Raw genomic sequence first — 17,433 nt, 5'->3', positions numbered from 1 at the left:
AAAACAAACAATCAGGAGCATTGTGTAGATTAATAAATACTCAAAAAACATTAGTTCATCCCAATGACATTGTTTAATTTATTCCATGCAAGGGAAGGCTCACACGCCGCTATGATTCCATAATTCCATCCTGTGTGATGAGTTGTTGGTGGGGCAAACTCACTTCAAAAGAATGGCGAGAAGCTCAAGAAGAATGGGGGAATGCAGCATCTTTGTTGGGCTCTCTTTCCATCATTTCCATCCATTAAAAATATTGCCAAAGTGCTGCCTTCAAGCTCGCCAGTGGTGAGTGCGCCCCCGTGTATTATGTATCTTCTCGGGGCATGTTTTCTTTTGGTTTATTTATCCTCCCAACGAAAGTTTCTTCTTCAAACATGTTCATATCACTTGCCTTGGCGCAGAGGGGCAAGCCAGCAGACTGTCAATCGTTGTGAAAGAGACAGCAAAAGCAGACTAAGAGAGAGGAAAAAGAACAGTACAAGAGAGAGAGACACACCAAGTGGGAGACCATGCAGATTGAGGGAAGAAAAAAAAGACAATTCAACAAGAAATTTAACATTTAACTTAGGAATTTTTTTTCATAGTTTTTTGCGTGCAGACCTTTCTTACGGCTTGAAAAAGTTTTCCTAGGAGTAATATATCGAGGAAAAAAAACACCTCAATTTTTATTTTTATTTTTTTTCCCAAATGGACCCTATCAACTTCTTATATAAAATAACATAGGTATCCGTATTCGCTCATCATCATGGTATAAAAGCCTTTATCAATCTATCCCAAGGTCAACATGAAGGAAATAAATCATAGACGATTACTAGCCTTTAGAATAATGACTAGCATATAAGGGAGGCATTTACCTCGACTTTATCGAGATTCGAACCTCATACCTCATTGTGATAACACCTCATGCGCTAGCCACTAGCCCCATCCGAGGGGAATCATGATAATATATGAAAGTTACCATCCTAATGGTCTCACATGGTCGATCTCATGAATATCTATAAGGAGATAAATTATGAAACTACAATTGATCAGTGCAAGAAGGGCTTTTTGTAGGATCGAAAAAATACTAGAAGGGGTGAATAACGATCTTCGAAACATTTGATTTAAAACTAAGTTACGCAACCGAAAACAAAAGTAAAAAAGATAATGCTAACACAAATTAGTTTTACTTGATTCGGAGCTTTCGACGACTCCTACTCCAAGGTCCGCACTCGTCGAATACTTTCATTAGACAATCCACTAACAGTTCGAATGGTTACAAATTGAATACAGGAACTATATATGAAAATTACTGACAACAAAGAAAGTGAGAAATCTTGATCTGTGGTTGTCGGAGAAGCGTCACAACGTCGCAGGAGTTTTTTTGGATCACCGAGCGAGTGAAAGTCGTAGCAGTTGTTGTGTAGAAGCTCCTGGTCGAAGGCCTTTAAATAGGCCCATTCCGGGTGTCTAGAACCCCTTTGGGCGCCTAAACCACATGGCTCGGCCAGCCAACGCGCTCCACCTCATATTGTAGATGAATTTTAGGATCGGGACGCCTGGACCAACTCCGGGTGCCCGGACTGCCCGGGACACCCGCCTAGGCGAACTACTCCGGACGCCCGGAATCCCCTTTTCTTCAATAGCTTCTTTCCTGCAGAAAAGGTTAATCCAGGTAATAGAAAATATTTTTACCCTACAAAATAGAGTTAACACAACATAATAAAATGAGTAGTAATTAGATCCTATCTCCCCGAGACCAGGATCTAGTCAAGATCTCAACTTAGGTTTCCCAAATAGACCTATAAGCTGAACCGACGCCTACAGTTCCCTCAACGGGGAGCGCATCCTCACTAGATCTTTCCTCCAGTTGATTACCTCCACTTACCAACTGCAGCCACTTGACTTGCATTTGACCCACCAGGTCTTCAAGCCAATTGTTAGGTCCGCAGATCCAACTGAACTTCGGTCGGTTGTCAGGTCCCGCGGACCCAATCGGACTTCCCGCTAGATATCGGGCTCCGCGGACCTATCTGGACTTCCCACCAGCTATCGAATCTCACGGACCTAGTTGGATTTCAACCTAGTATCAGGTCATTTAGACCAGTCAACTCCTGCATGCTTGGTAGAAAGGTTAGATAAACAACATATCTAACTTTAACTTATTTATCATACATCAAAACCAGATTATTAGTGCAACCTGCACCAACACTTTTTTCCCTCGGCTTTGTTAAAATTCAAATTCTTACCATATGGTAGCAATTCTGCTCCGCACTAACCAACTCAACCCTGTTCTGGGGCACATCAATATCTCTATCATAAACATTGATCCTGTCTAAAAGCTAGAGAAATGGTGTATTGGGCAAGTGGTTGTGAGGTTGATTGAACGAATACTTTAGATGAGAGCAGGGGATGCAAACAGGAATCAGTCTTTCTAATCTGACCCACTTTCAGAAAGGCGCCAAAAATTTCACAGACCTCCAAAAAATCTCAAATTTTGTGGAGAGGTCTATTTTATTCATGTCTACTTAGAATATATATATATATATATATATATATATATTTATCACAGATCCTAAAATTTAAAATTAGCTAAATGGTTCAATTGAACTTTCACCTAAAGTCCTAGTTTTGGTTTCCTCTTAATGTATCTGCCCATACTAAATCATAATGTATCCCTAATATTAGTTTATATGACATCTATACATCAAAAACTAATTTCATGTACTATGAACCCAATTCATATTTCAATGCATGAAACACATCCCAATTATGTCAATCTACTAGGTTAGAGACTTAAGTCCATCTCCTAACCACTTTGCACATTTGGTAACACATCTACCATGGGTCCCAGGGGCTCTTCCTAACTTTAGGAATCTTAACCTTAATCACCTCCCTTGGTGACTCATCCACTATGGCTACACTCACATGGTGTACCATAGGTGACACTTGGCCTATAAACTTGACTTTCTTAACCTTAGACACCTTGTCTTTGGTTAATTTATTATTGTCCTTCACCTTGGACACCTCATCGTTGTCATAATTATATGTCACCCTAGCATATTCCTTCTTATTGGCCTTGGATGACTCTCCCTTGTCCTTTGTCACACCTCCCTTACCAATGTCATATGTCACCCTAGCACTTGACCTCCACTTGGCATGGAAGGGACCCAATTTGACACTTTTAGATATTTGACCACCCAAACACATATCAAGTCCTCTAGGTCCAATAATGAACTTATCTAGGTCTTTCTCTATTTCTTCAAGTCTTACCTTCAAGGCTTGATTTTCTAATTCTAGGGTTCTAACCCTTGAATCAACATGTCCAACTTGGGCATCCCTAGACCTACCCACCTTTCTAGACATATGTCTCCCCTTCTTGGGATTTATGCTTAGGTTTTCACCTATTTTCCTTCCCTTAAGCAAAATGGTTTGAGTCTTATTAGGTCTACCCTTACTAGATTTGTCATGAATAGGTCTCCTAGGGTTATCACCTATATTAACTCTATTCCTATCATTGTACATAAATCCATGATTATGCTTGGGTAAATAATCTACATTATTTCTAACAAGCATATAAGAATTAGAACTTGGATTAAATTTTAAAATAGAGATTACCTTCCCTTTTACCTTTGAAGTTCCTCCTTGACTTGAGCTCCTCTTTTTTTTCTCATTTCTTCAAGTGCGCCAATTTCTTGAGCTCTCCTCTCCTTGGGCACTTTTATGTGGTAGTGACCCCACTCACCACATGTAAAGCACCTAATATGTTTCTTCTCCTTCTTCTTCTTACAACTCACATTAGTTTCTAAATTAACTTTAGTGAGTTTAGGGTTTACCTCCTTTACCTTCTTGAGTGAAGGACATCTACTCTTGTAGTGCCCCATCTTACCACACTTAAAGCATTTGATATGGTCCTTTGCGTTCTTCTTGGTAATTGAGGTGGAGGGTTGAGGTTCAAAGATCTCCTCTTCCTTATATTACTCTTCTTCCTTCACTTGATGATGTGGACGATTCCACTTCTTCCTCCCTTGAAGATATAGATGATGCCTCCTCACCTTCCTTCTCCTCCTCAGGTGTTGAGCACGTGTTAACAATTGATTAGTCCTTTTCCTCTTGAACTAATGAGTCATTCTCCTTGGGTTCCTTCACTACTTGGAGTTTTGTAGGATCTTCATGAAATGCAATTACCTTTTTCCACAGGTCACTTGCATTCTCGAATTTACCTACACTCACCAAAACGTTAGGGGGCAATAAATTCAATAAAATTTTCGTTACCTCCTTATCCGCCTCTGATTACTCCCTTTGCTCCTTGGTCCAATATCGAGGATGGAGGAGTTTTCCCTTCTTGTCTGTCGAAGCTTCGAATGGATCCTCCAATGCCATCCAATAAACCCAATCTATTTAGAACCAAATCTCCAAGCGAGACCTCCAATACCTAAAGTCTTCTCGGTCATATGGAGGTGGGATCCGGATATCCTATCTAAGCGGGCCTTCTGACTCCATCTTCCTCTAGCGCTATGCTCCCTCGACGATTTGTTCGTAGAAGAGCGACCTAGCTCTGATACCACTTGTTGGGACCTTGACGCCGCTAGAGGGAGGTGAATGGCATCTTACCCAAAACGTCGCTTCTTACAATGATTAGTGTGCACAACGGAAATACAAGACAAACACTAACAAAAAGAGGCAAACCTAACACGTTGTTTAACGTGATTCGGAGATGAAGCTCCTACTCCACGACTATCCGTAAGGTGGACGATCCCAATCCGTCGGTGGATAACTCCCCGAAAAACCTCCGGCTAGCTCGAGTAGCTCCTTGTGGGTGGAGAAACCTTGCCACAAACTCGCACAAGCTCTTGATCACTCAAGAAGACCTTGGAGACTCTAATAGGGGTTAACCACCTCTATTTTCGTCAACCTTGGCCAAGCACCACAAGTTCTATTAAATAGAACTCGGGAGGAAACACATAGTTGTGTTTTCCGCGACCAATCGACTGATAAAACCACTAGTCGACTGATACTAAGTGGAATTCGACCGTTATAGACCAACGACTCGATACCAATCGACTAGTAAAAATATCAGTCGACTGTTTCACATGGGTTGAGCGAACAGAGACATTATGTTCGCTATCAGTCAACTGATGAAAACACTAGTTGACTACTACAGCACTACTACAGTAATTGCTACAGTAAAACCCTAAACCTAGAATTTTACCCCGAGTACAATCTCTCATGCACGCGTCCTTGCCCGCACAACCTAGACCTAGCATTCTAGCCTCCTTCATCAGTCTCGCGTCCCTCGGATGCTCCCCATCATTCACGCCTTACCTTCTAGAGCTTCCTTCGGTCTTATCCTTATTGTCGGGTCTTCCTTTACCAAGAGGTCGCACCTCCGGGACTTTATCCATTGTCAACTCACACTTGGACTTACGTTGCAAAGACTACATACTTGGACTTACACCGCCAAGACTCACCCTTGGACTTTTCTCCTTTGCCAAGATCACACTTGGACTCTCCTTGTTGTAACTGTATCTTGCACACTGACAATGCATATCAAATATAACAATAAACCTAACTTAAATCTTTGGCCAAATAACAAAACCTAGGGTACCCAGATTGCTCCAACACTTAGTATATGTGTTCTCCTTCGTATGGATCTTCTGAAAAGATCTAGCTAGTTTATTCGTTGCATTTTTTGTGTGTTTAGCACTCTAGATCCTTACAGGGGTCTCTCTTGCCAGTTGATGGGACCTATAGGCCTTTTCTATCTCATTTTGAGTAGAGCTTCTTCTTCTTCTTTCCTTTGACTGAAATCTTCCTTAGGGTTGCTAACACAACCTTGGTTGGTATTCTTCTCCACTTTGTGAGTTCGTGAGATGAACGGAAGGCTTGTTCGTGTGGATACCAATAGAGGCACGGGCACATGATCATGCTGAGATCCTTGTTGTCAGGAGTTCGTGTTTATGTAACAAAAGTAAAACTCCTTTTTAACATACTTAGTATATGTTTTCTTCTTCGTATGGATCTTCTAAAAACATCTAGTTAGTTTTTCCATTACACGTTCTGCGTGTTTAGCGCTCTAAATCCTTATAGGGGTCCCTGGCGAAGGTCCTCTGATGCTCAAGTCAGTGTAATGCCCGAGCGGGAAATTGAATAGTAGCTATGTAGCAGAGCGTGTCAAGGCGTATTAAAGTGTAAAGCATCTCAAAAGCGTCTTCAGGCGTACCTTGGCATCGGAGATGACCCCCTTTATATACCACCTCTCATAACATCCACAATCATGAAGTGGTAGAGAATGTTGGGTGTCAGAAGTTATCAAATAAGAGAATATGTATTTTGGGAGGTGTATAGTCACCATCCGAGTAATCTTCCATTACCCATGTGTACCTTTTTTGTAACTGACATCATTAATGAGACAGTTGAAAGAATATGTCGTCATAAAGTATCAACTAATGAAAAATGTAGAGTCACCTTCGAGGAAGGTTATATTAAATGTCTATGTAATAACAAAAGAATATTCTCTAACAAGTATTCTTTGACGGACTGTTGCAATTCTCTGGCAATGTGGTTGGTCCCCGAAGATATCTCGACCGGACATTTAGCCAATCGGGTGTATACATAAGAGCATAGTACTGAGTATGGTAGGACGTTCGACCCTTAAGATCGCTCGGATATATACTGTGTAATGTTGGAGATCTGATAATGAAGTAATGGAAAGTAAAATCCCTTAGTTTGGACAATTTTTAAGATCAACCGACCATATGCAGGGATACTTGTTTCTGAAGAATAGAGAATTGAGCCCTTGAGAAGCCTGACTGGTACTTTAAGCCAATCATCCTTATACTGGAAGGTTTGTCCCCAAAGTGATATTTGAACTCTGGAAATCCAGTCAGGTTTTTTCTGAGATTTGTCTTATATGTTTGCTTGGCAAAGATAAGGATACTGAGCCCTGTAACTCTAGTCAGTTGTTTATCTGGCCTCCCATATACAAGAGGATGAGAGAATAAACAGTGAAGACCCTTATGTTTGACTGATTGCGAGATTAGCACATTGTATACTAGGCACATAGAGCGGGATGTTAGGTCCCTGGGTCCTATCCGAATATTATTCTTGTCGGCCCTACAGTCAGTTGGGACTCTCTTGAACCCGAACGGATGATGACTGATCGGGTATATACTAAACGTCTTACTATAGGCATGGAGCACTAGGTTCCTTTGGTCAAACTGATCTATTGGCCGAGCATCCTGACACTGAGGGGCTTAGTGCTAGGCGTGGAACCAAGCCTTGTTGCAAGTGGCCTCTTGACTGCCACCTCCTTGACTTGGACCGCTACCTCACCTTGATTTTGACTGTTATGTATCATGACTTTGACTACCATATTATACCTGAGTTCGTTTGTAACAGCTTGTATCATTCATATTATAACATCTATGATTTTGTAATTATTACATTATATATTTAATATAATAAAAATACTCATATTATTATAGTTATGATTCCATAACAATTACATACAGGTACAATCATGTTCCCATATATATTCATATTGTAATAATTATAAAATCATAATTACTATAATAACTACGATTTATAATTACTATAATATAAATTTAACTTATTCTTCTAATCTTTAGATTGTTGCAGATTTTGTTGGTAATTTAGGTTGAGATTTATTTTTATCACCAAATTTATTATAATTTTAAAATGAATATTTTTCGTCTCAGATTTTCCTCTCTAAATCATTATTATTTTTTAGTGAGAGTTTTTATACATTCACAATGTTTTAGCAAAAAGTAGAAGAGCACAAACAACTTCTGCTCCCTGGTTTTTCTTGCAGAGCAATTGAATCAGTTTACTTTAAATTACTGCGTTTTGTTGTACATGTTAGCGAAAGTGCTGCCCACATTGACACGGTTGCTAAATTAGCGTAGGCTCTTTTTACCATGGCGAATGGAAATAGATATGTAGAGATCAGGAAGAAATTTTCAGGGAGAAATTCAAAAAAAGGAAACAGTATTTTTGTTTAGTAATTTTAACTTTTTAATCGACTAATTTGGGAGACGATCAATTCCAGGAAAAAAAAAAACCTTTTCTTGTTTACATGGGTAAAGAAATAGAATGATTAAAAAAATTATGACTAAAAGACCATTCTTTCTTATTTTATTATTATTATTATTATTATTATTTAACCTTTCCAAGACATTTAAAATTACAAATTTCTTAAAAATCACACCTAACTTTTAGATGTCTCGATCCATCTGTTGGAGAACAGATCTCCTAGTCTTTTTTACTTCTAGATGTCTCGGTCCATCTGTTGGAGAACAAATCTCCTAGTTTTTTTTACTTCTAGATGTCTCGGTCCATCTGTTGGAGAACAGATCTCCGAGTTTTTTTTTTTCAATTAAAAGATGGACTACTGACTACTCATAATTATAATGAGATCATAATTAATTATAATTTTTTCTAAATTTATCATTCCTTTTAGGTTATAGTTTAGTTTAGAGAAAATATCTGGAGACCTCCTGGAGGTCATCCTCTCGGCGTCCAGCAACCTAGTCATTTGTCCGCCACCGGTCATCTCCGGACGACCTCCGACTGTCCTCTTCGAACTAAATTATAATTTAGAAGGGGTGGTAAATCCAAAAAGGGATCATAACCAATTACAATCGGATCACGGTCACGATATTGTCGTAATTATGAGTGATTTATCCTTTAGTCTGAAAAAAAAGACCAAGAGATCTGCTCCTCATTTATTATCCTAAAAGAATGTTTAATTAGTTAGAGGAGCATAGATTTATTATAATGAGATAGAAATTAATTTTTGATGGAGATATGCACTTAAGAAAAAACTTCTTACATCTCCTAATCATTTTGTAATATATTATAAGTTGATTATATAATTTATATCTCTTCACGTTAAGGACAAATTATGAAAAAACAATAGAAATAAATATAATTATATTTTTACTAAAATCAAAAGACACATTTATTTTTTATTTTATGTCTCACATCGATCATTGTAATATTACATTTAAAGAACACCATGGGATGCTACATTTCAAGAACAGTATCAGTATGGTGGTGCATTCTGATGCTGTATTTTAAAATTTAACACCACTTTAGTGTTACATAAATTCTAAAATTAATATCACAATGATATTATTTGAAATCTAACAGCACCATGTTATTCTTTGAATATAATCCTATGAGTTAAGGTAGAGTGTCATGATTAAATCCTCGAATGATAATTAAGAATCTAAACTTTAGGCTAAATTATGATGTATTATTTAAAAAAAATCGTCCTTAGTGGATAGCGGACATTAATCATTTTTTTTGGAAAACAATACCACACAGTGGTTAGTGGGAGGGACAACATTGAAAATTAAGTACATCCTTTGTAAATCTAAAAGTTAAATGTGCCGATTAGAATTTTACAAGCCCTTTGAGATCAATTGCCATCAGCCGACTTTCCTAGCCTCCATCGTCAATCTCATAGACATCTACCTTGTTCGACCTCTGACAGGAAGATCGCTGAACTATAGTTTCTCTTGAACTTTATAGTGTCATCTATCTACGGATCCTGAAAACAAACGGTATGTTCATCAATGAACAAACTTCCCAGCACAAAATAGCAAGAGCCTTCACATTTCATTAAATGAGATAGTCCAAACTCCATAGATTATCACAGATATGATGCAGTACAATGCCAGCGGAATCACAGCAATCCCCTTGTAGCATACATATAGTACAGTGATAGCAATCATTCCGAGATTCTGCTACGGCCAAACCTCTGCAAGAATCCAGTCCACGGCCATATATGGATATTGCCAAATATTGCTGCCATGAACAGAGGGAAAGAACAGAACGCGTAGATTCATATTTGATTTCAGCGTTTTGTTTGAAAAAAAAAAGAGAGTAAATTTTAGCAGAGAGTAAATTTGATCTCAGTGAAATTTTTTTCCTGATTTCTAAATTCTTTTGTTTTCTCTGGAGGTAGAAGAGGAGAGGGGGAACTGAGAACCGGAAAGAAGTGAAAATTTACCATGACTGAGATATTTAAATTTGATAGAATTAGATAAAAGTACGGAGGATAAAATGAAATTTTTCCAAGAAAACTTAGTAATTTCGAACGAGCAAGATAAAGTCGTGAACATCTAGTAGAGATTGGATTTTATTATTCCTATTAAGTAGATTTATTTGAAAGTTGAAAATGTGAAATCCAAATCTCTTATATTTATTGGGTTTCGGATTATTAAATCCAGGTTCAATATTTGTAACCCTTTAGTTTAATCTGTTGGTTTAAGGAGTATCAGACAATTAAATCTATGTTTTAATAATAATAAAAGGAAGTTAAGTTATCTTATTATCTAATAAGTTGAACTAAATATGTAGGAAAGTTCTAAGTAATCTTAGATAAAGGAAAGTCGTAGTTGCGGTTAGGTAGATGGAAAGTCCTAGCTGCGGTTAGACAACGAAGTTATGGTCAGGGAGATTGAGCAAAGTTTTAGCGAGCCGAGGACTTTGGCGAAATCCTAAAGTCGAGGACTATAGGTGAAAATCCTAGGGGTCGCAGACGTCAGGTGGGAGACTGAACGGATCGTGGATCAGATGTTCGGCATAAAGTCCTAAAGTCTCGAACACTAAATAAAAGTCCAGGCGATCTAGATGACCGTTTTGATAAAAAATAATTTCTCCTAAGAGAAGTAGGTGAGGGCGCGTTCCTCAAAGAGGGAATAGTAGGCGTCGGTCCAACCTAAAGTTTCAACGAAACTCAAAGTTAGGACTGGACAGTCCGAATGTTGTCAAATCTTATCGTTCTTTACATATTATTTGTTTGAACTAACTCTTCTTTTTTTTTTTTGCAGGAAAGAGAAGTGTGAAAAATGAGAGTCCAGGCGCCTGGACCAGTGTCGCCCGAGTGGGTGCCGCAGGTACCCGAGCGGCCTAGGCATTCGGAGCTGGACCGAGCACCCAAACCAGAAAAGTTATCCCGAAGTTGAGTTGGAGCACGATGACTGGCCAAACCCACATCAACGGTCCAGACACCTGGAGCGGTTCTAGGCGCCTGAAATGGGTTATAAAAAGAGGCTTCGACCAATGGCTCAATAACAGCAATCCAAAGAAGTTCTTCTCTTATGTGCTGCTCAAAAAAAGCTTCTGTGATGCCCGAAAGCTGCTCCGACGATGACTACGCTGAAGATTTCATTCTCCAAAGTCGTTGGTATTTTTATTGTTCAAATTACTTGTAATCATTCGAAGTTGTATTTGTATTCTTCTATTGATTAATGATTTCTCATCGAAAGCACTCTCATGTGTGGGCTTTAGAGTAGGAGTCATGCCCCCAGGGCGTAGCGCAGACGGTGGGCGCATGGTATCTCTGGCGTAATGGCCAGGGGCCGATTCTCAGGAACTGACGACCTGGGGTTTACCCCTCCATGCGCCTATGGCCTGTGTACCTGCATGAACCTCCCTCCATATCCGTGAGGCCGACACTAGGGGGGCCGCTAAGGTAGCGGATCTACCTTTTTTTTAGAGTAGGAGTCATCATAGGCTCCGAACCAAGTAAATCTTGGATTTATTTGCATTGACTTTTCGTCTCTTTATTTATTCCGCTACGTTCTCTCCGAAGTTTTAAAAATGAACATGAATGTCACAAGCGTTATTCACCCCCCTCTAGCGCGTCTCGATCCTACACAATCTGTTATCATTTATGGGTTAACGGATTGAATTTCTAGATAAAGAGGAGGTCCCCAAAGATTTAGGTGAATTTTGACAGAGTTCTTGGTTCCCTATTAACCTAGAGTTTTTTTGGCACTGTCACCTCCTAACCTCTTGGAAGACCTCCCTTTTCTTTCCACTACATCTTCTTCCACAACAAATTATAAGGAGTCCACCACCTGTAGCAAAGAACAACAAATTATAGGGATCCGGGTGCCCCAGCTTCCTAATAAGGAGGTCATCACCTAGAGCAAAGAACAACAAATTATTCTACGGCTGCTCTAATGCGCACTGCTCTTGCGATGCTGCGAGGCTTCTCCGACAACCTGCGACTCGAGTTTATGTTCCTGTTGTCGATATTGTTTAAAGAATTCTTGTACTTACATTTGTAATTATTCTTCGAACTGCTAGTGAATTGCCCAACAAAAACACTCGACGAGTGCGAGCCTTGGAGTAGGAGTCGACGAAGACTCCGAACCAAGTAAAACTAGTTTGTGTTAGCGTTGTGCCTTTTAATTTTTTGCTGCATACTCGATTCGATTTTCGAATTCTCGACGATCGCTAGCTATTCCCCCCCCCCCCCCCCTAGTGTTATTATGATCCAACAAGTGGTATCAAAGCGGGTACCGCTCTGAATTGGTGCATCCACCAACAGTGGCGGATCCAGGAATTCAATCATGGAGGGGCGGCCGTAATCTTGAGTACGGCTATTTTTTTTTGAACAGTTAATAACTTCTATATAATTAAAAAAATATTTTTTAAATAACTAGGCATACAGGAGGAAAAAAGTACAATATTATGAAAAAAACTCATACAATAATATTAAAATATGAAAGCAGTCTACTAACGAATACGTGACAATTGCATTCTTCGAGACTCCATGTTATGAAAACGCTGTAAAATTGGCTCATTGTCGACAGTATTAAAAACATCTTTCTCGATATAGACTGCTAAACTATCATTCATCCATTCATCTCCAATCCTGTTTCGCAAATCTGTTTTGACAATATTCATTGCCGAAAACACTCTTTCAACGGTTGCAGTAGCAACTGGAAGAAGTAAGGCTAGCTCAATCATCCGATAAACTAAAGGAAACATACGGTTCTTCATTGTTTCAATCATTTTCTTTGCAAGAGCTCCTAAATCTGAAATGCCTTCAAACCGTTCATCTGATCTGACGTCATCAATATATGTTTCAAGCTCTTGTTCAACCAACATACGCTCATTCCAAGAAAAATCATCCTCATAAAAATGAGTCAGACGCACTAACTTCTGTACATCAAATCTAGAGAACGAGTTCCTAGGATCAAGGCATGACATATAAATCAACAAATCTGTAGTTGTTTCAGAGAAACAACTATCCATCTCCTGTAGAATAATTTCGATAACCTACAATTTAAAAAATCAAACAACAAAAGTAAAAATTAATAAATATGTTACTGTTTAAAAGAATTTAATTGATGGTAAACAAAAAAAGAATTATGAAATTACCTCACAAAAGATTTCAACATGGTAGTAGTGATAAAAATTAACATTTTTTCCATCTCTCTTCAAACGACTACGGCTGTTGATGTTATCTGTCATATTAATTATTTCAATGGAATGAGTGTTACAAAATTTCTTCACATCCTCAAGTAAAATATCCCATCCAGAATCTCTCAACTTTTGTAATTTGTATTTCACATTATTGATCAAACGCATCACATTCACAATATTTTGATCTTTCTCTTGTAGAACGGTTGACAAATGATTTGTGATTGCCAGTATACGTTTCATCAATAGTAGAATAAACACAAATTCATACCTCTCCATTCTTTCAACCAAAGTTCTACTTAAACCCTTAGAAGAACGATCACCATCATCAATCAAATTTTGAAGAACCTCTATAACAGATGGCCACATTTGTTCAATATGACATAAAGTTGAATGATGAGACCCCCGTTGTGTATCTCCAGGTCTAGCTAGACTAGTTTCTTGGTTTAGTCCTCTACCAGAACTAATCTCTCCTCTTTCAAGAAGTTTAACTTTTCTGTCATGTTCAAGTTGTCGAAGTTTGTCGGCCCTTTTGCAAGATGATGCAGATATGTTCACAATCGAACCAACAATCCACATGAAATCACAAACATATTGATTTTCTTGAGCAACAGTTACAACCACTAGCTGGAGTTGATGAGCAAAACAATGAACATACAATGTATACGGATTTTCTTTCATTATCAGTGACTTTAAGCCATTAAATTCTACAGACATATTTGAAGCACCATCATATCCTTGACCCCTCAATCTCGCCACTGACAAACCATACTTAGCAAATAAAGAGTCGATTGCCTCCTTCAAACAAGCAGCTGTAGTTGTTGCAACATGAACTACGGCCATAAATCATTCAATCACCTCTCCATATTTGTTCACATATCGTCTAATAACAACTGCCATTTGCTCTTTCACTGAACAGTCACGAGCATCATCAAGTAGTAAAGTGAACCACCTATCTCTAAGATCAGCTAGAATAGCATTTGTGGTCTCAACTGCACAAGCATTCACCAATTGCTTCTGAATTTTTGGGGCAATCATTTGATTATTTCCAGGTGCATTCATTCCAACAACTGCCGCAACTTCTGGACACTCTGAGCTATACCATTTGAGCAATTCTAAAAAATTTCCTCTATTGGATGATGTCGAAGACTCATCATGTCCCTGAAAAGGCAATCATTGTAACAACAAAAATCGAATTACTTTTAAAATGGAAGTCAAGCGTTTGTGATAAGAAACTTCAAGCTCATGTTTCCCTGATGAAAATGAATACTCCACACTTTGTCTTTGATTCTTGAAACCCTCAAACTGTATTCTTACCTCATTGTGCGCACTACCAACTCCACCTACATGCTCATTGAATTTTTCAATTGCTTTTTTCCAATTTATGAAACCAGATCTCGTAAACACATCATCTCCTCCAAACCCTATATTACTAGGTCTAAAAAGATAACACCAGAAACAAAAGGCCGCATCCTTTGAAACACTATACTCCAACCAATCACGGTCTTTAAACCAAATCTCTCTGAAACATCTATTGTCTTTACCCATTTTTTTTCTTGGAAAATTATGGCCTCGAGGTTGACAAGGGCTCATAACAACATATTCTTTTCGAATACGATCTCTAGAACCAACATCATACTCTTCAATCAATTTTCGTAAACCAGGATCAGTAACAATTTCTACTTCACTACTCAGATTTTCAATATTTTCAAATAAAATTTACGGAAGAGGAGGAGGTGGTGGTGGTTGTGGTGCAGGAGTAGACTCTTCATCCGGAACACTAGACGATTCAATTGAACTCCAAGGCCTCTTTGCAAAATATTTGAACATTTTCTACAAATTATAATGTATAGGAAAAAATTATCAACATAAAGTAATGTGAACAATTTAACAATAACACAATTTAATTATTTAACATCATTCATCGACACAATTCTTTTAAAAAAATAAAATTAATTTAACATACATTATCAAGAAACAATCAAACAATTATTAATAAAATAAAATAAAATCCGCACCTGAATGAACGCCGAAGGCTTCACCTTTGGACTTTGGCACAAAAAGATGGATCAGGAAGGGTTCCTCCTTTGATCGACAATCAGCAGAGAGAAAAAAGATTTGGGCGCTGGGCGCAGGGTTTTCAGCTTTGCTATTTGGTCGGTCGTCGGCGATCGACACTGCAGAGAGAAAAAATAAAGGGCAAGAAATATCACAAGGTTCAAGGTTTTGTGAGAGATAAATAAAAATATAAAAAATAAACGTTTCCAAATATAAAAAATAAACTGAGGAAACGTGTCAATTAAAAAAAAGGAGGAGGGATAAATAAAAATATAAAAAATAAACCTTTATATATGCTTTATATAGGGAAATGCGTCAAGGTGATTCACAATAAAAAAAACGAATTGGCTTTGACTCTTCGTTTTCTCCGTTTTTCGCTCGACGCTGTGTTTTTTCTCCGGTTGTTGCAGCCTATAAGTGCCTGCGCCTCGATTTTTTTTTTTTTGTTCCACCGCCAAGGGGGGGGGGGCGCCGCCCCGGTACATCCGCCCTTGTCCACCAATCGAGCAAGGGGGGGCTCTGAATTGTTACGCCTTTCGTTTTTTCCCTTCAAAATTAGTTTTCAAAAATTCATTCTCATCTTTTCATCGTTGGTTAGTATTTGCAAAATATCGCATTTATCAAAATTTAAAATAATTTTTTTTTTATTCTTTAAAAAATTAGTGAAATACTATATTTTTTCTCTAACACTGCTAATCCAAGACAAAGTCTTTGCACCTCTTTTTAGTTTTCTATCTTTAGTGCTTAATGGCTCAAGTCGAAGGATGAAGCATTCATGAATCACCTCCATATGAGATGTACAGTAGACATGAATTCAATCTATGGAGGATGTAGATGAAAACTTTTATCCTCATGAACGACTTCGATGGTGGCATGACACTAAGAAGATCAACACAAAACTCGAAGCAAACCAAAAGGTAATAAAGTTAGTTTCAGATTTATTACCTAACAAAGTTACTTGTAGGATATGAAAGGTCAAGAATTTCCACGAGTTTTGCACCTGCCTGACCAACCTTCACAAGGAGCTATTGGAGTTAGACGATCAAGTCAAAATTGAATCCAGACTCGAGTCAAATCCAACGGAAGAGCCTACCGAATTAGGGGATGCATTAAAGGTTAGTAATATTTACCAAAATACCCCTGCTAGTAGTAATTTAAAAAATATGCATGTTAATTTGGATATTTCTGAAAATATATGTGAAAATAATATATTTGACAATACATGCAAAAATATCCTTAGGATATTACCTGATAAAATAAATCTAATTAATTTTAAAAATTCAGAAAATATGAAAATAATTAATAATTCTAAAAATTCAAATGATAACCAAATCAATTTGAATACTATCTAGATTTTGATCAAATCAATCAAAACTTTGATCAAATTGACATCATCCATGACTTGGTCAAACAAAACATTAACCAAATCAATTCAAACACATTAATTAAATCTGAAATAATTAATTCAAACATTAAAATAAAGTTGAATTCAAAAAATAACGAAATAGATTTAGATGAAATCAATAAATACCTTAATAAATTATTTAATAATCTTGACAATATCAATCTAGAAAATTCTATCAAAGTCAAGAAAATTTTAAAGATAAGACTAATTTAATAAATTTAATTAATAATATGAACTTAAAAGACAAAGAAAATATAAGGATAAATTCAAACATTTCAATAAAACCAAAATTGAATTTAATAAATTCAAAATTAAATATTAAAGAAAATTCAAAATTAAGAGTTAATAAAATATTAAGAGATAAACTTTTAAAGAAATATAATTCAAACAGTTTAATCAATTCAAATTTAAAAACTAATAAAAATTTAAACACTAAAAATCTTAACTTAATAAAATTAAAGTTGAAAGAAAATCTAAATATTAAATATACTGCTTTAAAGAAGAAAAATTTGACCAAAGTAACTAATTCAAAATTAAAATTTTAAATTTAAATTTAAATCACAAATTAAAAATCTTAAAAGGAAAATCAATAATTTAGGGGAGGCTCTAAGTTAGTTGACATCTCCAAAAATAATCTACCTGTCAAGCAGTGGCGTAGCTAGAATTTGCATTCAAAGGGGGCGAATTCTAATTGACCACGACACACTACTGAGGTCACGTCCAACATCGCCACCTCACTGCAA

At 37.3% G+C, this 17,433-nt stretch overlaps 1 protein-coding gene across 1 annotated transcript; it reads right to left on the bottom strand.

Moving 5' to 3' along the window:
- Nucleotides 1-12,537: 12,537 nt before the first annotated feature.
- On the bottom strand, nt 12,538-14,070 carry LOC122036832 (zinc finger MYM-type protein 1-like). The gene is made up of 2 exons (XM_042596252.1): nt 13,228-14,070; nt 12,538-13,083 (listed from the first exon to the last, which is right to left on the bottom strand). Exons 1-2 carry the CDS (start codon nt 14,068-14,070, stop codon nt 12,538-12,540), a joined length of 1,389 nt encoding a protein of 462 aa, XP_042452186.1.
- Between the last annotated feature and the right edge of the window lie 3,363 nt (nt 14,071-17,433).

This window comes from Zingiber officinale, unplaced genomic scaffold (genome assembly GCF_018446385.1).
Source record: "Zingiber officinale cultivar Zhangliang unplaced genomic scaffold, Zo_v1.1 ctg222, whole genome shotgun sequence".
Classification (NCBI taxonomy): domain Eukaryota; kingdom Viridiplantae; phylum Streptophyta; class Magnoliopsida; order Zingiberales; family Zingiberaceae; genus Zingiber; species Zingiber officinale.
The sequence above is the reverse complement of the archived record's forward strand: the minus strand, read 5'-3'. Positions and strand labels throughout refer to the sequence as shown.

Excerpts from the sequence above, each read along its gene's own strand:
- LOC122036832 (XM_042596252.1), bottom strand. The coding sequence starts at position 14,070 with ATGGCCGTAGTTCATGTTGCAACAACTACAGCTGCTTGTTTGAAGGAG. Across the intron at positions 13,084-13,227 it reads TGAAGAGAGATGGAAAAAAT|GTTATCGAAATTATTCTACA; the intron begins GTTAATTTTTAT and ends TTTAAATTGTAG.